Below are 25,828 nucleotides of genomic sequence, written 5' to 3' on the forward strand. Positions count from 1 at the left end.
TGTACATGTGAATTGACTGCAAATCTCCATGTAATGAATGCAAGGTCAAAGGTACATTTACATCCAGTCAGATGTTAATGCGAGTTGTACAAATGAGTTCGCATTGAGGGCGGGCGTTTTAATTATTCTTTGCAGAAGGCCTTGGAACCAAAACTAGTTAAAACTTTGAGAAACAAACCAGCTCTTCTCAGAGCCATCACTACTCAAAATAAACCTGATACAACATGGTGGTGTTACTGCAAGTTATCTTTATTCATAGCAAAATTTTCACGTTTTATTTACATGTAATGTTGAGGTACTATTCATTGGAATAATTTCATTTCTGCAACAATTTATAAAATATTAATACCGTTACACACAAAAACTGTGTTCACTATTTGTTCACACTTTTTATTTACAAAATGATACAAATCTTGGAATAAATATACTGTTGCCTGTTAAGATTCCAGTGCGGAATGTTTCTTTATTTCATCAAATTTTACTCACACTTTTGTGGAATTTTTGAAAACACAAAATACTTTTCAAAATCTTAAATACATTCAGTGAATACCTTGGAAATTTCAAAATCATTACTAACTTTACACTTAACAGTACAAAATGTTTTTACGGATACTTTGTGGCCAACAGATTTGGTTAAGTTTGCGCAGAGGATTAATGGTCAACTTGTGGCTGTTCAGTGACACACGCATGCGCACAGAAGTTGAAGTGCGAACGGCTCATGTCATGTCAACACGACCGGCGACTCGCAAACGTTGCCTAGTTGGCTGGTTCCAAATAGTCGACTAGTGTAGTCCAACTATCGTTGACTAGACAGAAATAGGTCTAACTTGGTCTAAACTATAGTCTGGATTCTCCTGGGGCAACAGGTCGTTTTCTTCAGCTATGCCACGCATCTGGAACTCCCAACCACTTAATCTTAGATCTTGTCTTTCTACCACAAAATTCAAATCTCTTCTTAAAACTTATCTTATGTCACAGGTTTTCAGGACTAATTTTGCTGTGTCTGTTTTTCTTGGATTTTTTTTTGTTTTTACTGCGCCTTGAACACCCAGCATAGTGGATATGTGCGCATATGATGGTCTGTACGAGCTTCACCTTTGTTTTAGAAGAAATCAATTTACCCAACACCGCTCCAAACAATTTTGTATAAATCACACACGCGGCAGGTTTGTAGTAAAAATATATATCTTGTATCAAAAAACTGGCACTTAAATATTACATGCATGTGTTGGATTTCTGAGAAAAGGGTTACACCTCTCTTATTCTAATTTTGTTGTCGTCACCGAGCTCAAGTCTGGTAGAAGGCGCTCTTCGTCCACTTTGCGGATTACTGGCTGTGGATCCTGATCGGCCTGAGAGTGGGGTACCACCATGGGGACTGATATACGGGGTCAGGTTAAGGTCAAATACTAACAGGGTTTGAACTTTAACTTTTTCAGTGGGTATCCAGAAAGAGCAGTTAGCTTGTCATTTCTCCGGTACCCCAACTTCTTCACAAATCCATATTACATATTAAAGCCATTATACACTTTCGGTAAACAGTATTGTCCAAGTCCCACACTTCGTGTATCACAACTAATATATAAAACAACAAACCTGTGAAAATTTAGGCTCAATCGGTCATCGGAGTCGGGAGAAAATAACAGGAAAACCCACTCTCGTTTCCACGCGTTTTGCCGTGTCATGACATGTGTTTAAAATAAATCCGTAATTCTCGCTAACGAGAATTTATATTGTTTTACCGATTTCTCAAAAAGTAAAGCATTTCATGGACTAATATTTCAAGAGCATTCTTTCAACATTACCTTCTGTAAACCCTGTAAATTATTTGTAAATCTGTGAACTTTTTTTTTTTTTTTCTGTACCGAAAGGGTCCAATGGCTTTAAATGCAGATAATAGTGGCTTGTTATATTGACCCCTTGCACGCCCGTCACACGCAGCGACTGATGCCACGCTCACCATGTTGGTGGGCAGTTAGGTTTACGTGTATTAACGCCGCGTCGCCTAAAATGCACACTTCACTGCATAACGCACAGCATAGAGTTATATATATATACGCACAGTGAAATTGCCCACCAGTATGGCGCATTCAAGATTTTTCTGATGATGACGTCAGTTGAAATGGGTCAATAGCGCATCATATCCGTCACTCAGTGATGCTCAAGGCGTTGTGGAGCTATATTTAGAGTATAAGACCTTTACATACATGAAGCACCATGTAATGGTCAAGGTGTTGTGGCGCAACATGCTGCCAATCAGACCGGAAAAACACCTGCGCAAACACCTGCGCAAACACCTGCGCAAACACCTGCGCGAACCCCTGCTCTGTTCACTGGGTTCTTTTACGGGACATGGCTTTACATCCCATCCGAAAGGACGCAGCAATAATAAATAAGTGTCTTGCTTTTAGGGACACAAGTGTCGCGATCAGGACTCGAACCAACACTCGGCTGAACAGAAACACCAAGAGCTGGAGTTCAGTGCTATTATACATGTTGTTTTATATGTATTACAGGTACTTTGAATTTGACTACGAATCTCCATGTGAAATGAATGCGAGGTCAAAGGTGCATTTGGCAGTAGGATCCTGACATGGGCTCAGGCGTAATTTGAGAGCCTCGAAGTGTGCGATGTCAGATATTCAGGCTAGCGGTCTCGCTATTTTGTCAATATCTTTATCAAACAGGGGTTTGATATCTTTATTAAACGGGTATGATATTCCTACTAAGGATACAGATTGCCGATGTCTTCTCTGCGGAAGTCTTTCATCCAGTCGTTCATCTGTTGTAGTTTGGACTCCGTCGAAGAAGCGAAGGAAGTCTCTTCAGGAGCTGTTGGATGGCGAGGCGAAGCAGAAGATTGAGACGACTGGCGGTAGGATCGAAGCTGGTCTCTTGCCGATACGTAACCACCGAAGGTTGACTTGCCGATAGATGCGCTAGGAACGCCTGGATGTGGAGCTGAGGATGCAGACGGGCCGCGACCTGTTGAGGTCAATGTGTCAAAAACTTGTTTTAAAGCGAAACCCTTGTTATGTAGTGTGAGGCCTTAGTCTGGTTCTATGTGTTCACAATGGTAATGGACACTAATGGCAATTCCTTGAAGACACTGGGCACTATTGGTAATTGTCCAAGACCAGTCTTCTCAATTGGTGTTTCTCAACATATGCATAAAATAACAAACCTGTGAACATTTGAGCTCAATTGATCGACAAGGTTGTGAAATAATAATGAAAGAAAAAACACCCTTGTCAAACGAAGTTGTGTGCTTTCAGATGCTTGATTTCAAGACCTCAAATTCTAATTCTGAGGTCTCAAAATCAAATTCGTGGAAAACTACTTCTTTCTCTATAACTATGTTACTTCAGAGGGAGCTGTTTCTAACAGTGTTTTAAATACTATTAACCTCTCCCCATTACTCGTTACCATTAGCAAGATTTTATGCTAATAATTATTTTGAGTAATTACCAATAGTGCCTATAAAAAGGTGCAAGAATACTTTGCACCTCCAGCCTCAATGGACCTTTGTAATGTTAATAAAAGAACCACGCAGGTTGGCATGGATGGTCAAATGTTTGCAAATCATGTTAAGAGTTGTGTCCAAGCCCAACATTTCTGCAAACGTTCAAATAAAAGAAAATAATCACACAAAGGACCACAGCTTTCTGTTCTATCCAAAGGATGCAGCAATAATAGTCACGACCGGGACTCGAAACCACACTCAGGTGGACAGAACGACCAGAACTCGAGTCTGGTGCTCTCATCCGCTCAGCCACAACAAACTATTTTGCTTTGAGAAAAATATAGCTTTTTTGTTTATCAGGCGACTTAAAAAAGTCTGAATTCAGATAAAAGGGTCATCCCTGGTCTATGTGACTTACCTCCAAAATACGTATTCCATTTTCGTTCCAGAGCTTGCTCTGCCGTTTCTCGTGGTGCCGTAGTCCTCAATGAAGAAACGTCAAATCTCACATTTGGCAAAACTCTATTTCCACCTCCACTAGATTGCCAAGATGGCGGGTAGCTTACAGCAGATGGTGTTCGGTCGAAGCCTCCTCTAACAGGCCCAGTGTAGCTGGTGTAGACTGGTGCTGGATTACTGTCATGTGTAAAGGCATGGTTCGAAGGTCTGGGATTAGACCATCCATCACTGTGCGGCAAGGAGGAGACATTGTGGGTTGGCTGAGCAGGAACCATTGACCTAGATGCATTATGGGATGGTACCCCGTTAGGGTCATGCAGTCGGTACTCCGGTGATATATGGGTTGTGTGATGGGTACCGGTGTGAGTCTGAGCACCAGTGGCCATACCAGGATTAGTCTGGCCCTCAGTACTGGTTGGTACCCCGGGTCGATTCAGTAATCCCATGACGTGAGAGAGCTGTTGGTTTATAACACTCAGTGATGACATCACGGTCTCATCGGCTGCAGGTATCCTGCTACTTGTAGGAACTGTGTCAGTGCTCGGAGCGAGGTTGAGGTTAGAAGCCGAGGTGGTCACTCGTGGTTGCTGTTGCTGGTGAAGCAACTGCTGCAGTTGACTGAGAACAGCAGTTGCTGAATCATCAGGAGCTGCAGCTGTTCAATAAACAAAAGTAAATTAAAAACATACATTTAAAGGCAGTGGACACTACTGGTAATTACTCAAAATAATCATTAGTATAAAACGTCAGTTGGTAACGAGTAATGGGGAGAGGTTGGTTTTATAAAACATTGTGAGAGAGAAGTAGTTTTCTTCGAATTTGATTTCGAGACCTCACATTTAGAATTTGAGGTCTTGAAATCAAGCATCTGAAAGCACACAACTTTGTCTGACAAGGGTGTTTTTTTTCCTTTCAATATTAGCTCGCAACTTCGGTGACCGACTGAGCTCAAATTTTCACAGGTTCGTTATTTTATGCATATGTTGAGATACAGCAAGTGAGATGACTGGTCTTTGACAATTACCAATAGTGTCCAGTGTCTTTAATAGATACTAAATTTGTATCGGATATAAATAATACTGTAGGGTTTTACCTACACACCGGTGTGTGTATGCACTGTAGTATACCAAAAACGTACATCTTATCTAAAAAATATAGGATTGTAGAGAAACTTAAATACAATATTATTTTGTGGAATTAAACATTACTTCATTGAAAATAATGTTCATGGGAGTGCTATTAAAACCTGTTTATAATGGGTTTGTTTATCCTTTTACAATTGAAACTGAAAAATATGTCCCTGGCCGGGTATCGAACCAGGGTCACCTTGAGCACAAGCCAACCAACCCCCCCCCCCTATAATAATCAGAAAAATAAACTACCTGGAGTAGAAATGGAATCCTCTACGTCACTCAGACTGGGATCGCTGGAGCTAGACGCGTCACTCAGAGTCAAAGCTGACATTTTCAGGTCAGGAAATTCATTCTCACTCGCTGATGTCTGATGTAAAAAAGAAAAATACAATCGTCAAGTATATCATCAATGGTGGCATACATTACGTGAAATTTCCAGTAACCAAAATCTCTGATTTCTACTCATTGGTTTCACTGTGACTCTCATCAACTTTTACCAGTACAGAAGTTGTAAAATACACTTCCCCAAGGCCAGTGATCCTGACCCACAAGCCTACCTGTTGGTTTCAAATAACAAAATGCTGAAGAGCACACAGAGAAAGGCCTACTGTTGCATATTTGGGGTTTTTTTCTCCAATTATTTTCAATTGGTTGATTTTTATGATTCAAAGTTTCTTTCATGAAACGTATTTCATATTATATACAAGAACCTGTTAAATGTTGTTGATATTTGTGTCAGTAAACTCACAGGCAGTGGCACCCTAATCTACATGATTACGCCTCTTGGAAGATCATGTTGAAAGCTGCTCATTCCAAAACCGGTGAGTTTGGACCCGAGTTTGTCATAGGCAAACTGGGGTTGGCTTTTTAACTTAATGGGTGATTCACTTTAGACATCGACTTTGATTTTAGACTTTGTGATTTACCCCGTCCATAATGGAGGTCTCCATCTTCTTCATCTTACTGGCTTTCTCTCGGATGAGTCTACGACCCGTTGACATGTTGACCATAGCTTTGTCCAACTCTAATGCCTCCTGTTATTAAATGAAGAGTGTCAATAAACAAATAAACAAACAATCAAATAAATAGCCCCCCTTTAAACTTCCATAAATCATCTTTTAGCAATTTTCATTTCATTGCATCTTCTGTGTGAATCACACCCTTTCTAAATCTAATCTCTGTTCTTCAATAAACCATATCAGCTATCTGATTTGTTTACCAGGTAGGTAGTTGTATATTTGGTTTGCAGTAACACCATGTGTATATCTACTTCTGGGTAGAATATGTTATTTTGAGAAATTGTCTTGCTATATATTCTACTGCCGCGGAGTAGATATTAGTAAATTTGGGAGACTTCTCTACTACCGCAAAGTAGATTTTCGGAGTTCGAGAGACCTCTCAGTTCTGTCCTGCTTATCTGCTACCAGAGGGTAGAAAAACGGCCAAGACTACTTTGGCTTAGTGGATTAAGGGGACTTCACGTTACTAACTTCACTGCCACTGAGTGAGTATTTACTCGTCTCAACGTTTCGACTAGCTTGCTCTAATCATCATCAGGAGACTCTCCGTATTTCTTACCCTTTCCAATCCCAGTCTAGCATCTTCCAAGACGGAAGCACTAGCAGGAGACAATCCTTGCATCTGTTGGTTTCTTAGATCTCTCCTCCATTCCAGCCTAGCGTCATTCAGGACACGTTGTCTTTGCTTCAGGTTGTGTCGTTGACGGTGAAGGAACTCACTGGCTCTCCGGATTGCTCCGTTCTCTTCAAACAGTCTGGCTTGCATGTCACTATGGAGAAAGAAGTTTGAGTTAAGAGGCGATGTAAAAATTCTTCAGAATGTAGGAGTTGCTGGTGATTTTGAACGTTTAGCAGAGCAGCAATTGTTTTCTTAAGGGAAAAGTAAAAACCTATATCTTTGGGAATTCGTCTTTGTTCCCTGTAACAATCTTTGCACATAATGGATTTGAGGCATTGCCGTTGAGGCCATACTTATATTATAGTTTACTCGCTGGGTAGAATATGTTCTTTGGAGAACTTGTCTAGCTATATATTTTACTACAGCAGTAGATTATTGGGGAGACTTCTCTTCCAGACCTGTCCTGCTCATTAACCTGGCGCTTTGTAAATCGAAGGGTCTTCTCGTCATTAACTTCACTGCCACGGAGTGAGTTCTTAAATTGGTCTCAACGTTTCGACTAGCTTGCTCTGCTCTGGTCATCAAGAGACTGAAGAGTTCAGGAGATAATGTTTTTTTTTGAGGGGTTCAGAGATCGGGAACTCTTACATGTGGTGCATTCGCTGTCGTATCTCCACCTCTGTGAAGTCATCAGTCTCGTCCGAGTCAGTAGCATATTGATGCCAAGCCTGGCGTCTAGGCTTACGACTCCTTTCATGCTACGAAAAAGGAATCAAATAAAAGAAATTACCAAATTATGACATAAAATGTACATTTCCCATAATAGTCAGTGTAGAATCTTGCCTGCCAGAGAGGCCATGGAATGTACAGGGTCACTCTTTTCAGGAAACAAGTGTAATGTAGTCTGTAGCATGACAAGCATGAACACGGGATATAATAATGGTGGCTTTTTATATAGCGCCTAACACCGGTACTCACTGGCGCTCAAGGCGCTCGTACATTAACATCCCTGGGCCCAATTTCATAGAGTTGCTAAGCACAACAATTTGCTTAGCGTGAAATTTCTTCGTTGATAAAAACAGGATTACCAACCAAATTTCCTTATGTTGCATATTACGTGTTACTTGTATTCAGCTGGTGTTCGCTCATCCCGAAAATCATGTGGAAATTTGGTTGGTAATCCTGTTTTTATCGAGGCAGAAATTTCATGCTAAGCAAAACTTGTGCTTAGCAGCTCTATGAAATTGGGCCCTGGTCACTGGGTCATTTATATTTTATCTCCCTGGGGAGTATACAACCTGTGCTGCCAAGTGTGTAGTGCACTACACTATCAATAAAAAGAACCATCTCTACCCTCAAAGGTACCCATTTATACCACTGGGTGAAGAGAAGCAATTATAGTAAAAGCATCTTGCTCAAGGACACTAGTGTCACGACCGGGATTTAAAAAATTTGCTTAGCCTGAAATTTCTTCCTTGATAAAAATAGGATTAACAACCAAATTTCCGTTTTTTGCATCTTGCATGGTACTGGTATTCAGCTGTCGTTTGATTATCCTGAAAATCACGTTGAAATTTGGTTGGTAATCCTGTTTTTATCAAGGAAGAAATTTCATGCTAAGCAAATTTTTGTGCTCAGCAGCTCTATGAAATTGGGCCCAGAACTTTAATTCAATGATCTCCACTTGTATCTCTTTGGAACTTATCGACTAAACTTGAAAGCACAAACATACCATTCCATTGGAGTCTCTGTCACTACCGAGACGACTGGGACGAGAACTCTTGTCACTCTCTCTTCTTCCTCTAGAGGGCCTATCAGATGTCTGTCTCCGCCTTGGAGCTAGATAGTCATCATCTGATCCTGCATATAAAAAAAAACATAGAAATGGAATAAAGAACACAAGAACACAGGTTTACAAGAACCTAGAACACCATGGGGTGCATTTGTTTAGCTTGGGTGAGCCCCTGACAAGAGCTAAACGAACGACCACTCACCGCTCTCGTAGTGACGTCGTAGTGACGTCGTTTACCTGGGGCCAGCCCCCAGGTGACCCACTCCACAAGCAGGGCACTGGGGGCTGACCTGGGTGAGCCCCTGGATTGACGTCAAAAGCTATTCGAACGCACCGGGGCAGACCGGGGATGACCCAGGGAAGCTAAACGAACACACTCATGGATAAGTAGGGGTTAGCACTGGTGTTTCTGGTACACAGCTAGATTGGTCCTCTGTTTTTATCCGAAGCTTTCCATATATGTGTCATATCTATTTTTAACCTACAATGATTACTTAGTTCATTTCCAAGGCATTCTTTGTTAAACTATGACATGAGAAATATCGAATGATAATAATATTGTCCGTACCATTAAAGGAGTAGTCTTCTCTTTCAGCCGGAGTTCGATTCAGATCTCTCGGGTGAATCATCTGACGTAACTATAACAAATTATAGAAGAGTTTGCGATAACACCATGTAATGAATCACTAAATGAGTCGGGGTGGTTCTGAAAAGAACCGTTGGATTAACTCAACGTTTCTATCAGTATGCTCTGGTCGTCTTCTGGAATTTGTTGTTATTAAATCAATACAAATTTAGTTTGAAGAATTCTAAGCATTTGCCGGGCATTTTTTTTCAGTAAAACAAATCAACAGTTTCTTTTAAGTAGGATTTGAAACTTTGCATGGTGGAAATACGATATAGAAAGGTTTGCAGTAACACCATGTAATGACCATCTCTAATGAGTTGGGGTGGTTCTGAAAAGAACCGTTGGTTTCAACTCGACGTTTCAATCAGTATGCTCTGATCGTCTTCTGGAGAAAGTTTCTTTTAGAAGCAAGACTTAGAAAAGTAATCTTCTGCACACGGTTAATCTTTTCAGTAAAAGGTATATGGGTCTTATAATACACGTGTAGCACCGCACATACCTTGCAAGAAAATACTGACTGTTAAAGCGCCTTGAGTGTCACTGAGGAACAGATTTGAGCGCAATAAAGAAGCCACTATGATAATTATGAACCAATTTATGTACATTTGCTGACAAATTTGCCTAAGGCTTTGTCCAATACTGCTGGTTGCTTTGGCAAGGAAGAATCTTGTCTCTTACGCTACCAACCTCTTTAGAAGGAGACGGTGTGGGTTGTGATAACTCATCTAGATTCATCAGCTCAGCACTGGGTGTCTTGGGATCCTTCAGTGTCTTAGATGATCTAGCATCTCTAGGATGACCATTAAGGAACGGTTCATCATCCTCATCCTCATTGATACGATGAGGAACTCTGTCAATCCAATCAAATTATGATAAAAATAAGGCTTTTTCTTGAAACCGTAGAAAGTGTTTAGCTGTAGGGGGCCTATGGCTGCCACACATGGACCGTAACAACAAAAACTCAGGTTTCAAATCTCCCTCCGAAAGAATATAAAATAAAATGACATGACGAACAGGTAACATACAAAAACAGATATCTTTAAAAACATCATGTTCTATCGCAATTTGGACCACCAAAATGTAAAAGTTTATGAGCACTACAGCATGTATGCAATATGACGATGGTCATACGACTCCCTCTATCAGCAGGCCCGATACTTCACCGAGGCAACAATCGCCTCCATGCCCCCTGGTCGATGCCTTGGTGCACTTGAAATGCTTCAATATAAATTTACAATTTCCTCATAGGGTGTCCTTTACCAAGGAGAAAATGCCTTGGTGCCCTTGCCCTTTCAACAATGAAGCATACAAATGAAGTTATACAAATATCTTTGAGAGCGGTAAAAAAAAAAACGGCACATTACATGTACATGTAATTCTTAACAGTTGGCTTGTCTTTACCTTGATGTCTTATTCTCCTGCTTCAATCTCTGCACCGTTGTCAGTAGATCATTCTTCTCTTTCTCAAGTTTCTTGACCCTTGACCTCTCCTCCTGGATGGACTCCACTAACTCTTGTCTTTCGTCTTGAATCCTCTTGATGGCGTCCGAGTCCATCCTCCCGGCCTGGGTAGCCAACATATCCTAGAAACATCAAAGGAAGAACTTTTGTTCACCAATATACTTGACGATAATCGCCACAAAGCACCTAATGGCAAGACTCCCACCTTATTTTAGAGCTAATAAAAGTTTTCACTCCATCGCTGAATCTTCGATCCACATATTATTCTGCAACTTGGCCACGCATCTGGAATTCTCTACCTCTTAGTCTTTGTACCAAATCTTTTCTAAAAACTTATCTTATTTCACAGGTTTCAAGGACTAGTTTTGTTGTGTCTATTCTTCTTTCGTCTTTTTCTTTAGGTTCTACTGTGCCTTGAACAGCAGGGTGGATATGTGCACAGTCTATATTACTTTCATTATTATTAATGAGTAGGGTAGATGGCCTTAGATTTTGATCCAAACTGGACCTTCTTCAGAGGCAAGGGCACTTTTATTATAACTGATGTACTGAACTTTATGATCTAATAACAGGCCTCAAACTACGCGATCAAAAGGGCACAGCAATAATTGCTGTACTTTTGAAATGTAAGTGCATAGCGAGTAAGCCCACAGGGTGAAAGCTTGCAAATACGAACAAGGCCCCAATCTGTAATCTGGTTTAATCTTCAGGTTTAATGATAAAAGAAAAAACGAATAAATAAATAAATAAATATGATTTTGGGTTGTTGTATTTTTTTATATTTTTTTTTTGGGGGGGGAGGGTTTGAAAAAAATAGATTTCCAGTTAAAAACAGAGAAATCACATCCCTGTAATGCCAAATTAACATCTATTATACTGTTACAAAACATGGAAAGGGAGGAATAAAACTTTACATGTTGTTCACGGCCAATCTTCTCCTTTTCCGCCTCCAGTTTCTCCCGTCTCTTCATCATCTTTCCTTCTTCCTTCTCCAAGTCTTTCTTCATCTTCTCTAACTCCTTCTTCCTCTGCTCCAATCCCTCGCTCGTCTCCCTGAGGGCGCTCTCCTGGTCTTCGTGCGCTCCGTGAAGGTCCTCTTTGCGATCGTTGAATTCCCGGCGGACGTCTTTTATCTCCTGTTCAAGATCTCTGGCGAGTTGTTTTTTCTCCGCTTCGTGTTTGGATTGAATGGAAGACCTTTCTGACTTCACCTACGAGACCAGATAATTGATTGATTTAGAAACAATAGTTGTACACTGTAATAAAAATACACCACTCTTATATAGTGCATATTACATGTACCAAAGAGAAGGGGTTCGCCCATAGAGCTATATATATTGACTAGAGCGCTAACACCCCGTTGTACACGCACTAAGGTTTTGAAGCTGTATGGGCGCATCCATGTTTATGTACAAACCAATACAAAAGCTTGAAATTTTGTACGGCAATTGTACGGCTATTTGCATGATAGTGCGTTTGTTCTTTTTTATGTGTCATCGCACCAAAAAATGCAGCATGTGCGTCATGTTTAAAAGGCGCGTATACTTTTTTAAGTACGTCAATCAAGTCGAACTTACGGTTTTCGTAGTGCGGACGGGACGTACGCAAATGGGCAGTCGCGTACGTAAGCGCACACGCCGAATGTAAAAAAATCACGGCAATGTGTGTTCTTTAAAATTAAATTCATTCCGTAGTCACGCAACACATCAAACATGTCTGCGCCCAGGGTGGCTTCAAAACGCAGAGCAAGTTAGCGCTCTAGTCAATATATATAGCTCTATGGGTAGCCCCAGTATTCCTTGTCTGAACAGTAGCATATTGCGCCTCAGCAACATGGAAAACATAACATGGTGCTATGTAAAGGATTAGGTCTCATACTTCAAAAACTTAGCTCTACATACTTTGGAGTACAAAATACTGAGCGTTTTGCTACACCCACAGGGGTGTGATAAAGCACTATATAAGAACTCAGTAGCTGTTTTCCCAATTCCTGTTTGTCTGTTTAACTCTAGTAATATTTTTAATGTTATGGTTTTATCATGTAAACTTGTACGTATATATTTTTGATGTAATTTAATTGTTAACCAAATGCCATTAGTCTATGACTTTTTATTTGGTCTTGTATTTTTTTATGAAAATAAACCAATATTGAATTGAATTGAATTGAATTGAATATTTTAATTAATATTTCAGTTTCGCCTCCTCTGTTTCATATTTCCAGTCTTTACCTGATTTTCCATCTCCTGCTTCATTTTCTTCATGTTGCTCTCGTGTTCCTTCTTCATCTTTTCCATCTCCTTCTTCTGCTCTTCCTTGAGCTCTTTCTTCCTCTCATTCAGAACCTTCTCCATCTGGGATTCAATTGAAAGGTACAACGTTGACAAGAGCATTGTTTCTTCTTCGAATTTGCAAGAAGAAATTGGGCCTATCTTCACAAAGCTGCCAAGCAGAAGAAAATTGCAGCAAAAATGAAGATGGCCACTTTTTACCAAGTTTAGTTGGTAACCAATTTCCTACTAAGCAAAATTATTCTCTGCTTAGCAGTGTGCTTACAAGCTTGATGACATTGGGAGTCTTTAAGAAACTTAGACAGGTAAATGATTTCATTAGATAAACGTGCTATGATGAAAGCTTTCCATAATATGTGTTCACGAACCTCAAAGTGTAACATCAGATGATCAGGTTATAAGAAACTTACCTCTCCTTCCATGTCTTGAACGACGGAATGTTTCTCTCGTGCTAATCTCATCTTATCTTCATCTCTGCGTTTCTCCTCGGCCTGAGCTTCTTGTAGTCTGGCTTTCAAATCATCCATCTCCTGAAAAGATCAAGCGATTGGTTGTTTCCGGTTTATAATGTGACTTCATATACTAGGTGTACAAGTAATTCACAAAAAATGTCTCTATCGGTTGCCTTTGTGTAATGAAAAAAAAAGAGGACAATTTTCAAAGGCACAACGCAAGTGCGAAGCGAGGCAGCCGAAACGCAACGGGACATGATACCCACAATGGTACCCCAGAAAATGTTGAGGTTTATTATGCTCTTAGGTGCATTGTTAGCATGTACTAGGCTTATTTTACATGATTGTAGTTGTACATTGTTAATGCCAGGCATACATTAGGCTAAAAAAAAAAAAAAAAACGCGGAATTCCGCGGAAACGCGGAAGAGTTGCATGCCTGTGTAATGGACCAGATGTAGCGTTAGAACACGCACACACTCACACACACCTCAAGGCCTAATCTTACCCGCTCATGTTTCTGTTTCATGTCTCTGGTTCTCTTCTCTTTCTCAGCGTCGTGCGTTTTCTGAATCTCAGCCAGGGAGATTTTCTCCTCTGCATCTAGTTTCTGCTTAAGCTCCTCAAGGGCCTGTAATAAAACAACATTCAAAGAAAATCTGCTTAGGGGCACAGGAAACTCAACTTTAATTTGGTGTTGCCGTTCTTTGGTCACTCCTATGAAAGTTTATGCAAACAAACTTGAGCATCAATGACAATACAGTGAGCTCTCAATGATACGAGCTCAGAAGATTCAAAACCCCACTTTTATAAAAGGCTTTTCACTGGTGCAGAACTGTTTCATTAAAATACAGGAATGGTCGTAACACAAACACAGATAGTATCAGGTAATTTTCAGCCCTGTGACAACAAAATGAATTGTTCTTTTTTGTACACTTTTGTTTTGAGATCTGGAATTATTGACTGTACATGTAATAACTTTGTTATGAATGAGAATCAAAGATGCATACAGCATTTATGAAAGGTACCAATTTATTCAAACTAATTACCTTTTTTTTGACCCCTTCTTTTTTCAATAAGTGCATTGGGTTCTTGAACATACATTATACAAACACATGGGACCAACAGCTTTACGTCCCATCCGAAGGATGCAGCAATAATGATCAAGTGTCTTGCTTAAAGGCAGTGGACACTATTGGTAATTGTCAAAGACTAGCCTTCACAGTTGGTGTATCTCAACATATGCATAAGATAACAAACATGTGGAAATTTGAGCTCAATGGGTCATCGAGCTTGCGAGAAAATAAAGAAAGAAAAAAACACCCTTGCCACGCGGAGTTGTGTGCATTTAGATGGTTGACTTCGAGACCTCAAGTTATAAATCTGAGGTCTTGAAATCAAATTCATGGAAAATTACTTCTTTCTCAAAAACTATAGCACTTCAGAGGGAGCCGTTTCTCACAATGTTTTATACCATCAACCTCTCCCCAATACTCGTCACCAAGAAAGGTTTTATGCTAATAATTATTTCGAGTAATTACCAATAGTGTCCACTGCCTTTAAGGACACAAGTGTCCTGACGGGAACTCGAACCCACACTCTGATGATCAGACACACCAGAGCTTGAGTCCGGCGCTCTTATCCTCTAAGCTACGACACGAAAAAGAAAAAAAAATGAACATTTATACCTTCTTCTGTTTGTCTTGTAATTCCTGCCGCTCTTTCTCTTCCATCTTGGCAACTTCCTCATGGATTGATTCCATCATCTTCTTCTTCTCTTCCTCGAGTTTCTTCTTTTCATTCCCCTGAAGATCCTTGACTTCGTCTCTCAACGTCTTTAGTGATTCGTCCATGTCGGCTCTGTAAGACAGAAAAGAAAACTCTTCTGATTAAACTATTATTTAATAGATGTTAAATTTGCATCGGGGATAACAAATATTAATTTTTGGTTTTTACCCATATACACCGATGTGTGTAGCACTGTATACTCAGTACTTTCCCCCGAGTCCTGTGAAAAAATCACAGGCATTTTACTCGGGTGGGATTCGAACCCACTTGCAATTCTAGAGCAGTGTCATATCAACTAGACCACCGAGTTTGCCCGGTAGCTAGAGGCAGTTTCGAATCCTATGTTTTAGCAGCGGGTACTGCTAAAGTAAAATGAGTAAAATGACTGTGATTTTTTTACAGTACTCAGGAAAGGACTGAGTATACAGTGCTAACACACATCGGTGTATATGGGTAAAAACCAATAATTAATAAACTACTATTGTAGGAGATTTCAAGTGCCCCCTCGTCAGTCAACTGTCTAATCCAACTTTGTGATTACCATATTGTTTTGATAAGTAAGACCTAAAGTCTAACTGCCCTATATATACCTCACGGTATACTAAACCTCAAAGACACAAACCGTTGAGAAAAAGAGTATCACTGTTCTTAGTGTGCATAGAATGAGTGTGACGACTAGTTATATAAGATCTAGACATTGTACATACTCGGCACAATAAGCTTTTTTTACTTGTTTACAATAAGCTTTTTGAGATGTGGCGGACACAATGCTACAACACTATAAGGTTTGGGTAAATTTGTCAGTACACACCCAAACCAAACAGTACACTCCTAGCACGTCCGCCATACCTCATTGCGGACACAATGCTACAAAACAATAAGGTTTGGGTAAATTTGTGTGTATAAACCCAAACCAAACAGTACACTCCTATCACGTCCACCAAACCTCATTGCGGACACAATGCTACAAAACAATAAGGTTTGGGTAAATTTGTGTGTATAAACCCAAACCAAACAGTACACTCCCATCACGTCAGTCATACCTCAAAAAGGCTTCTAGAAAGTTAAGTTTGGGGGTTGAAAACTTTGAGCAAGAGAGAGGACATTGATTTTCTGTGGCCAATTCTTTATATGGGCACGTCCCTCTATTTTGTAGGGAGGATGGCTCTGACCATGCTCCAAAAACTATCCTGGCTCTCTGTGAGAGATGTTTTGATTTTAACTCTTTGCTTTTACAAGAGAAATATCGTCAGTTGAATGAGCCATTGTAAACTTGTAAAGTTAAGATGTATATGTTTTATGCAGCAAGCCTTGTATTGACCTTTCATTGGCTGTGCATTGTATATTGTGTGCTATGGTATTGGAGGATTAAAACCGGTACATATGGTACAGGAGATTATTTGAAACTTAAGTCGTCATCATCTGGATTTTGCTTTATGGGTTTTTTGGTGAATGCTCGTCCTCTTTAAATAGAGGACCCATTATACCCCTGGGTGAAGAGAAGCAATTATAGTAAAGCATCTACAATGTAGCTCAAGACACAAGTGCCACGACCAGGATCCAAACCACACTCCGATATGACTAAACACCATAACTTGAATTTGATGCTCAAAAACGCTCGGACATGACACCCTTTGATATTGACCCCTGACCTGAGTTTGTCTTCTTGCTCCTGCTGTTCGTTTCTGATAGTTTCTTTGATTTTTCTCATGGCGTCTGATTTTCCTTCCATCATCATGGCTTCTTCATCTTCGGTTTCTTCCTTCACTCTCTTTCTCAAGGCACTGTAAAGAAAAACAAAATATCTTCCAATTTCAAGTTGCTTCTTAAAGACATTTGACACCTTTGGTAATTGTCAAAAACCAGTATTCTCACTTGGTGTATCTCAACATATGCATAAAATAACAAGCCTGTGAAAATGTGGACTCAATTGGTCATTAAAGTTGCAAGAGAATAATGAAAGAAAAATCACCTTTGTTACACAGATTTGTGTGCTTTCAGATACTTGAAAAGGCTATATGCCTAAAATCTTTCTCAAATTCAAATATTTGAGAGAGAAACAACCCCTTTCTCAAAAACTGTTGTTTTCCACAACATTTTAAACTTTCAACAGCTCTCCGTTTTTATGCTAATATATATTTTGAATAATTATCAAACGTGTTAAGGACACTATTGGTAAATGTCAAAGACCAGTCTTCTCACTTGCTGTATCTCAACATATGTATAAAGTTACTAACCTGTGAAAATTTAAGCTCAATCGGTCATCGAAGTTGCGAGGTAATTATGAAAGAAAAAACACCCTTGTCACACGAAGTTGTGTGCTTTCAGATGCTTGATTTCGAGACGTCAAATTCTAAATCAGAGGTCTCAAAATCAAATTTTGGGAAAATTACTTCTTTCGCGAAAGCTACGTCACTTCAGAGGGAGCCGTTTCTCACAATGTTTTATACTATCAACCTCTCCCCATTACCTGTTACCAAGTAAGGTTTTATGCTAATAATTATTTTGAGTAATTACTAATAGTGTCTACTGCCGTTAAGTGCCTTAAACCCCTCAGCCACAACACGCCATAAACAATTGATAGTCCAATCCCAACTCACTTGATATTCTTTTCCTTCTCCTTGGTGAGTTTCTCTTCCTCCGCCTCCTCGTCTCCTTCTACCTCCTCTCGGATCTTCCTCATCTTATCTTCTTTATCTTCAAGCATCTCAAGCTTCGCATCCTCAAGTTCCTTCTCGAGTTTCTTTCTCATGTGGTTCAGGGACGTCTCGTGATCTTTACGCAGTTTGGCCTCCAGCTCCTCTTGCTCTTTAAGATGATCCTCTCGTCTGCTCAGAAAAAAATACAAAAATTTAGATTGAACAAAGAAAAATTGACTAGAGCTCAATGTTAACCTGCATCTTCCGGAAATGTGCCAGTGCTCTACCAACTGATTTCACTAGTACTGATGTAGGCAGTCTTCCAACATAATATCTCCCTACTAAATATCATAAATATCTGTGTTCGAAGCCCTTCAACCCGTAACTATTGTATAATCTGGTAAGGGGCAGTAGAGGGATCACCTTATAAAGGGAAGGCAATTTTTAAAATATAAAGTAATAAACCACAAGGGCAACTACCTGCATACTTTTTTTTTTTTTTTTGAAAAATAATCCAAATAGCCCATTTGTTCACGTTTTTCTCTTCACTTGTTCTGAGCTTTTGTGTCGCTCCTGCCCCTTGAACGGTTGCCGGAGATGTGCCTATTATAAGTCCATATTATTATTCCTATTATTATTATTAATATTCAAGGAAATGGTCACCAAGAGATTGTCACAAAAGAGTTCTTACTTCTTAGCAAGATTCTTTTCCGTTTCTTGCTTCATCTTGTCCTCTTCCTCCTGCTCCATCCTCTCTCGTTTCTCGGCCAGAGCTTTCATGTCGATCTGAGGCTCCTCATCAGCCTTGGTCGTAATGATCATAGGCGTTGGTTTGACGACTGGCTCCGTTGTCGGAGTAGCGGCCATAACTGGCTTCTTCAGGGCGTTAGGGTTGGATTTGACAGTTGAGGTTGTCGCTGTAGAAGGTTCATCTGGCTGCTTGGCGTCCTCTTTTTTGATACTCTGGTCTTTTTTGTTGCTCTTCAAAAACTTTGAGGCAAAACACAAATTTGTTGGGAGAGTAATTAAATTTTTTTTTTTAAAGACAGAATTGACGAGTCTGATCAGTGAGTAATATGCGAATGTTTACCAAGGTTCTCCCAATGCGCCAGCTAGGGTATTGGGCTGATACACAAGAATTGTGGCCGATTCAGACACAAATAACTTTTTACTAGAGCGGTATTTTTGACTAGAGCAGGATTTGAACCAACTGTCTGTGGTTTAACGTACTAGCATTCTGAGGGCTGGATAGCTCAATTGGCAGAGCACCAGTAAGTTAAACCGGAGGTCATTGGTTCAAATCCCGCGCTAGTAAATTTGTCTTTGTTAAACCCCAAGTTATTATTAATTCAACATACTTTGTCCAAACTGTCAAAAAAAATGGGTCCAGAACGCCCCCCAGTTTTGAAAACTCCTCGGGAGAACAAATTGTTTACAAATATTTTTTTTTTTTAGGATTCCTTACTCTTGATTTGATTGGCTCGTCAGCTGAGACGGCAGGTGTCAGACTGTCAATATCCATCAGCCCAAGTCTCTTGGATAAATTTGCATCGATCCCAAAATCCTGAAACGGAAAAATATATAGATAGATGCTTTGGAAAGTACAATATCACTAGATATGGATTAGTTTGTGAGACTTCATTTGTTGTAATGGTGCATATTAAAATGTGGGGGCACAGTGTTAGCCAGAGGGGTGTCTGGGTGTCTTTTTGACACCCTGCTTTATCTGTAATTTTTCATCTCTTTTTAAATTTCCAGCAAATTTTGATACACTTTTGGTGTGGAGGTGCATCCCATGTCGTAATACATATGTAAAAATAAGTTAAGTTTCTCAAGAGTTGTGGTATGACTAAGAATCTTAAATAAATGCCCAGATTAATCGATCGCTGGGTTCAAGTTAGCCTTGCTCAAGGCAGTCGAATTATTCACTCCGAAAAAAAGAACGCGTAACATCGCAAGACACGATGCCCCCGTACACTATCCGCCCCCGTACACTATCCGCATGCGTCGACCGTCAGGCTTAAGCCTTGTCGGGTCTGTAACTTCCGGGTTTAATGTGTTGTATTGAAAAAATTCCACTAGTGGAAAAAAATGGGGGGGCTCTCGGATATGCTAGTATGCAGCTCATGAATATTTATATCTTTCGTCAGACCTATCAGACAACACAGGATGTGAGGCAAATGAATTATTCATTTTGACGTCCAATCACGCACTTCCCTTATCACGACCTTTGGACCCTATCATGCGTCTGTGGTGGTGGTGTGTGATGTATGTCTCGTCTTTCGCGGGCATTATGGTAATGAGCTGACCGTGGGAACTCTTCGCTTATTATAGTAATGAGGTCATTGGCTTCAACACAGACAGACAGACCCTACAAGGCTGTCGGCCTGACGGCCGACGCATGCGGATAGTGTACAGGGGCATCGTGTCGTGCGATGTTACGCACAGTGAATACGGGTGGGTTTTTATACAGCGCCGTTCTTTTTTCGGAGTGAATAATTCGACTGCCTTGAGCAAGGCTAGGTTCAAGTATGGATTACTTTAAACAATGAGAAAGGTAAATCAAAATTTTCAGGAAAATCAGATAAATGAAAATGATGAACTTACCACATCTAGATCATCGTCATCATCGCTGTCTGACACCTCAACTCCTTTTATATCAACTTCACTTGAATCAGAATCCTGTTAATCAAAGAAGAAAATTATACCCCAAAAAGGGTTAAAATCACTGCATCAGTGCAACAGGGTCATAACTGGGGCCAATTTCATAGAGCTGCTTAAGCGAAAAAGTTGTTTAAGCACGAAAATAGCTCGCTTATTTTACACATGTTACTTGCCAAAAAAATTTCATGCCATACACATTGCTTGTGACTGGTATTTAGCTGTTGTTTACTTAGCATAACAATTGAGTGGAGTCTTGGCCGGTAATCTGATTTTACTACGCAAGGATTTATTTTGCTTTAGCAAAATTTTCTGCTTAAGTAGCTCTTTCAAATTGGGCCCTGCACTTGTGGTTGTTTTGCGCAAATTTCTTCAAGGATTTCAAGTGGTGTCCTCAGTCAATGTCACGACAGAGTTGTCACCAAGGGCCCAATTTCATAGAGCTGCTTTCATATTAACCATCAACACTCAAGAACAACTACAACGTGATTCAATTAACTTAAACATCAGATATGAACACATGAATCCAAACCCACAAGTAGACAAGCACTGACAGACAAAAAGTCCTTACGTCGTAACCTAGGCCTCCGATGTCTTGAAGATCCAAATCCAAATTCAATCTTGGAGTGCCGGAGTCCTACAATCAAACACAAATACTAATGTAAAACTATTTCATTTTCTGCCGTCAGATTGAGATCCTGGGGCTCCTTGGGATTAACCAGTAAAAATTAACAATGTCTTTAAACCTTTTTCTTTACCGAATTGTTTGAACTTAAACAACCACTGGGGACTGCATTGTTTGACCACCCAAAAGTGAAACACACATTCTTACATTTTCTTACAAGTACATTTTGACAAGCTCCATCATCTTCTTCAAGATTTTGTTGTACAGCAAAATAAGTAATGAAAAAGTTCCCTGGGGATTATGCAGGCTTGGGCTGCCGTGGCGCTCTGAAGGCTTTTTCAAACTTATTATCAACCTCTACCCTCGCAGGTACCCTTTTATGCCCCTGGGTGAAGAGAAGCGAATTATGAGCATCTTGCCCAAGAACACAAGTGTCATGACAAGGATTTGAACCCATACCCAAATGACTTAACGACCAGAACTTGAGTTCGATGCTCTAAACCACTCCACCATCACACCCTACGTTCTTTGTTAAATTTTACCAACCTGAAGAATACAGAAAGAAACAAATATTATATTGTTGAAAATAATACCTCATCAGAGAAATCTGGCATCATCTGGATGTTCTCCTCTCTGGTTCCTTTGAGCGAAGACAGACCTAAGCTCTTCTTCTGATTGGCGGAACTTCCCTTCAAGAATCGAGACGAGTCAGAAGTTCCTCCCAAACCGCCAGATTTCTAAATCCAGAAAATATAGACAAGAAAAATTACAATCATGGACCCCTAATATTCTTCACCTGTCATTTATAACCCCAGCCATCGATTTTACCAAACTCTTCCTAACTTAAGATTAGTCTTAGGAGTTAGGTCGAGTCCCAACCCTGCAGTGTAGCATGAAGACCTTTAGATTAATCCTAACTCCTAGCGTTTCGTGAAATTGGCTGCCGCCTCTCTTAGCCTCAACCTCATTCTTAAGAAGTTTATTTCTTACCCCTAATGTTGAGCCCAGCGTTGATCCCGCACCCTTCAATGAGCCTAAGGGGTTGAGTTGGCCTGTTCCCTTAGTACTGCCTAGAGTACCTAGGGTTGACCCTAAAGTAGACTCTCCCTTCAAAGGTCCAAGTGACTGCAAATATAAACATCAACATTATTTATTTTAAAAAAAGTTATAACAAACAGTAAATATTATCCAGAGATGAAAGTAGATGTCTGTGAAAATGGCTTGCTGCCCCGGGTTTCCCCCCTTTATTTTATACCTTCAACATTTCAGATGTTAATTTTTTTAACTATGAGAGATTGCCTAACATCACAAGGATGGACGGCCACTCCAATTTGAAGGCTACACTTAACTGATTTGGGTCGGTCCCACCAGGGGCAGGTTGACAGCTACTCCTTGTGCTGAAATAGGGTTACCCCCCCCCCCATCACAGTCCATAAGGATGAAGGCATAGGTATAACGCTCAAAGGTAAATTTTGAAATAATCCTGGGGAAAGAAAACGCTACCCCTAGTTATCAATACAATTGAATTTCAACCTACCCCTCCAAGTTTCTTTCCAAGTTCCTTCTTTTCTTTCTCCTTTCCTTTCTTTTCAACTTTCTCTTTCTTCTTCTTCCCATCCTTCTTGCCTCCACCACCACTTCCTCCTCCTCCTCCTCCCCCAGATAATTTCATCTTCTCTCTTTCCTCGTTGACCATCCTCCTGTAGAACTCATCACATGGATGGTCCCATGTGCTCTCCCCGGAGGTAAAGTTGAAGTAGTAGATGTCTCCACCCGCCCTATCTTGACTGAATTTTTAACAACACAAAAAATAATCAATTTCAACTCAGCTAAAATGTTAAGCCATGTAGCATTACCAAATAAAAATAAAAATGTGAGAGAAAAATCAATGTGTCAAATCCAAACCCTCCCCCTCCCCCTTCAAGGTGAGCCACTTGAAGATGAGTCTTGGAGACTTGAGTGAATTTCCATGGAATCCATTTGTTCTGCTGTTTTCTCAACAAGCAGACACTGTATCCAGCTGAAACTTTTACAGGTGATTTTAACCCTTAAGGGGCCGTAGCGGCCAGACACGGCTTAAACCAAAATGCCCAAAGAGGCTGTAAATTGCCTGCAAGATCGGAGCTACTTCCACTCAAACAAAAAGGCCACATCCTGAATTGTTCAAATGTTTCCCATGTTAACATACATGAAGTACTACAAAAACCAAGAGTATGCTTTAATACAGTTTCAGATTTTTTTTTGGGTATGGTTGGTTGTATGGTGATGATTTTACAGAAATGAAAGGTTTCTGAACAATTAATTGTATTCTTGATAATTTGGCATATAAATTAGCAATACCTTGACAAAACCCAAACTATAACCCTTACCCTACCTTGGGAATACAACATACTAACCATGGTTTCCAGTCGTTGGGTAGAGGGGCACTTATCCCTTCTCTTGCAATCCACATCAAGTCTTCTCTCTCATTCTCAACGTCGATGCCAATGACTTGGGCATACTCAATTATCTCTACATGGAAGAATTTAACCAAATAATAATAATAATAATACCCCCTTTTTATATAGCGCTTTTCACACCCGGAGGACGTCCCAATGCGCTTCACATTATTACCCCTGGTCACTGGGCCTGAACTCACTCCTTAATTATAAACCATCTCAGAAGTGCTTTAGTGTGTTTTGTATCGCACGTAAATGAACCAAGTGCACTTATCATAAGAGAAGGGATTCACCCCGGTGTTCCTGATTTGATTGGCTGCATATTGCGCCACAGCACCTTGTAAAACATTACATGTATGGTGCTATGTAAAAGGAGTAGGTCTCATAATTCATACGTAGTCCCACATATCTGCAGGAAAATACTGAATGTTGAAGTGCCTTAGCGTCACTGAGTGGGCGCTATATAAGCAATTACTATAATTATTATTTGTGACCTCACTGCCAGTCTATGTGTATATTGTATGCTGATCATTATTTTTTTAGAGATTTGAACACTACTCAAGAAGAAGAGAAAGAAGAAAAAGTTGAGGGTCAACTCGATGACGAACCTTCTTCCGTTGCTAAATAATTCTCATCGTAATCCTCTTCAAGTATTATTTGATCTCCCATCATCTTCTTAGCATCAGAATCAACTTGGAGAGATCACTGAAAACAAAACAAAAATCAAGTTTAAAATTGCGGACCAATTGCAGAAAACCTTGCAACTAATTGGGCAAGCTACTCTCAGAAAATTCTGAGAACTATGAGGTTCGTTCGGCTATCATTGAGAGTGGATGAACTTCTACAGGAGTGCAAGACTCCTGTAGTTCTACAGGAGTGCAAGACTCAGGAAAACTCTCAAAACATTTACTTAGTAAAACTAAGTGATCAAGTTTGATATTTTAAAGCCATTTTCATTTTCACACTGTATCTCCTATCCCCGTGCAATAAGGTTTATCGCGATTCAGAAACGCACTGCATTGTGGGAAGGAATATGGGGCGGTTACTATGCAGTTTTTACGACTTGCGCACGCAACACCTATACCTTTTTTGTGCGTTCAACAGCGCCCTCTCTTGATATTTTGCTATTCGCGATAAACCTTATGAACATTATTTTGGTTTACCTTTTGAATTACTTCCCCCGGCGCACTTTCACACTGTGTCCCATATTAGGGTTGCACGTTTCTACCAGAGTTTTTATTTAAAGCCATTGGACCCTTTCGGTACAGGAAAAAAAAAAAAAGTTCACAGATTTACAAATAATTTACAGGGTTTACAGAAGGTAATGGTGAAAGACTTCTCTTGAAATATTAGTCCATGAAATGCTTTACTTTTTGAGAAAACGGTAAAACAATATAAATTCTCGTTAACGAGAATTACGGATTTGTTATAAACACATGTCATGACACTGCGAAACACGCGAAAACAGGAGTGGGTTTTCCCGTTATTTTCTCCCGACTCCGATGTCCGATTGAGCCTAAATTTCCACAGGATTGTTATTTTATATATAAGTTGTGATACACGAAGTGTGGGACTTGGACAATACTGTTTACCGAAAGTGTATAATGGCTTTAACATGTTTACATGTATATAATCCACTTCTTGTGTGAGTTTGCCGAGTTCCCTTGCCCTTGTTGATTGGAAGGAAGACCATCTATAAATTTAAAAATTAAACAAACAACATACAAACTACCCCAACCGCCAACCCCAGGGCCAGGCCCAGCCAGACGATCGTGGGTCTCTGACTGACTGAATCCCTGATTAGTGATTGATGATGGACGACTGCAAAAAAAGGCCGAATAATTATGCACTTTTTCTTGCATTGTTTGTTGTGTTGATCTGTGTGTGTATTGAGTCAGTGTAATAAAAAATAATGCTGGTCCATTGGGGGGGGGGGGGTGCATGCACTGCTATCTGGTCGTGTGCATGCTGCATGCCTGTTTATTATAAACAGTGTATGCAGCATAAACTTTATGCAGCAGCAGCAGTGTTGAATTTGATTGAATTGACACTGACAGTTCTTGTTGAAAAATGTTGTTTTTCTTATCAAAACATCAACTTATCAAACACAGTCACCCAATTCAAACCAACCATAGCATTGGTTTTTCAAATACCTTTCTTGCCACCACGCTAGATTCTCCAGATCGTTTTCTCACTCAAATAACTTCTTCCAGACTAGTCTTCCGCTGATGTTTGTAAACACCTCCATTTTGAATTTAAAAATCCAAACTCTCGCGTTATCTCTTCGATCGTGTGAAGTGACGCCGAGGCTATGAATAAAATCATGAATAATTCATAAGCCAACGCACAGAGCACGGAAACAAAA

General features: G+C 40.1%; 1 protein-coding gene across 1 annotated transcript; it reads right to left on the bottom strand.

Moving 5' to 3' along the window:
* Positions 1-1,247: 1,247 nt before the first annotated feature.
* Positions 1,248-25,772, bottom strand: LOC139951254 (uncharacterized). The gene is made up of 28 exons (XM_071950043.1): positions 25,617-25,772; positions 24,072-24,168; positions 23,422-23,536; positions 22,563-22,812; positions 22,016-22,150; positions 21,619-21,762; positions 20,972-21,037; positions 20,347-20,421; positions 19,205-19,303; positions 18,431-18,729; positions 17,701-17,928; positions 16,753-16,884; positions 15,001-15,172; positions 13,821-13,943; positions 13,273-13,392; positions 12,803-12,925; positions 11,489-11,785; positions 10,515-10,696; positions 9,801-9,963; positions 9,054-9,123; positions 8,426-8,553; positions 7,342-7,451; positions 6,634-6,844; positions 5,982-6,089; positions 5,305-5,422; positions 3,882-4,577; positions 2,736-2,985; positions 1,248-1,378 (listed from the first exon to the last, which is right to left on the bottom strand). The coding sequence occupies exons 2-28, from the start codon at positions 24,133-24,135 to the stop codon at positions 1,249-1,251; spliced, it is 4,608 nt and encodes a 1,535-aa protein (XP_071806144.1). The 5' UTR covers positions 24,136-24,168; positions 25,617-25,772; the 3' UTR covers position 1,248.
* Positions 25,773-25,828: the final 56 nt, after the last annotated feature.

The sequence above is a fragment of the Asterias amurensis genome, chromosome 19, assembly GCF_032118995.1.
Source record: "Asterias amurensis chromosome 19, ASM3211899v1".
NCBI lineage: Eukaryota > Metazoa > Echinodermata > Asteroidea > Forcipulatida > Asteriidae > Asterias > Asterias amurensis.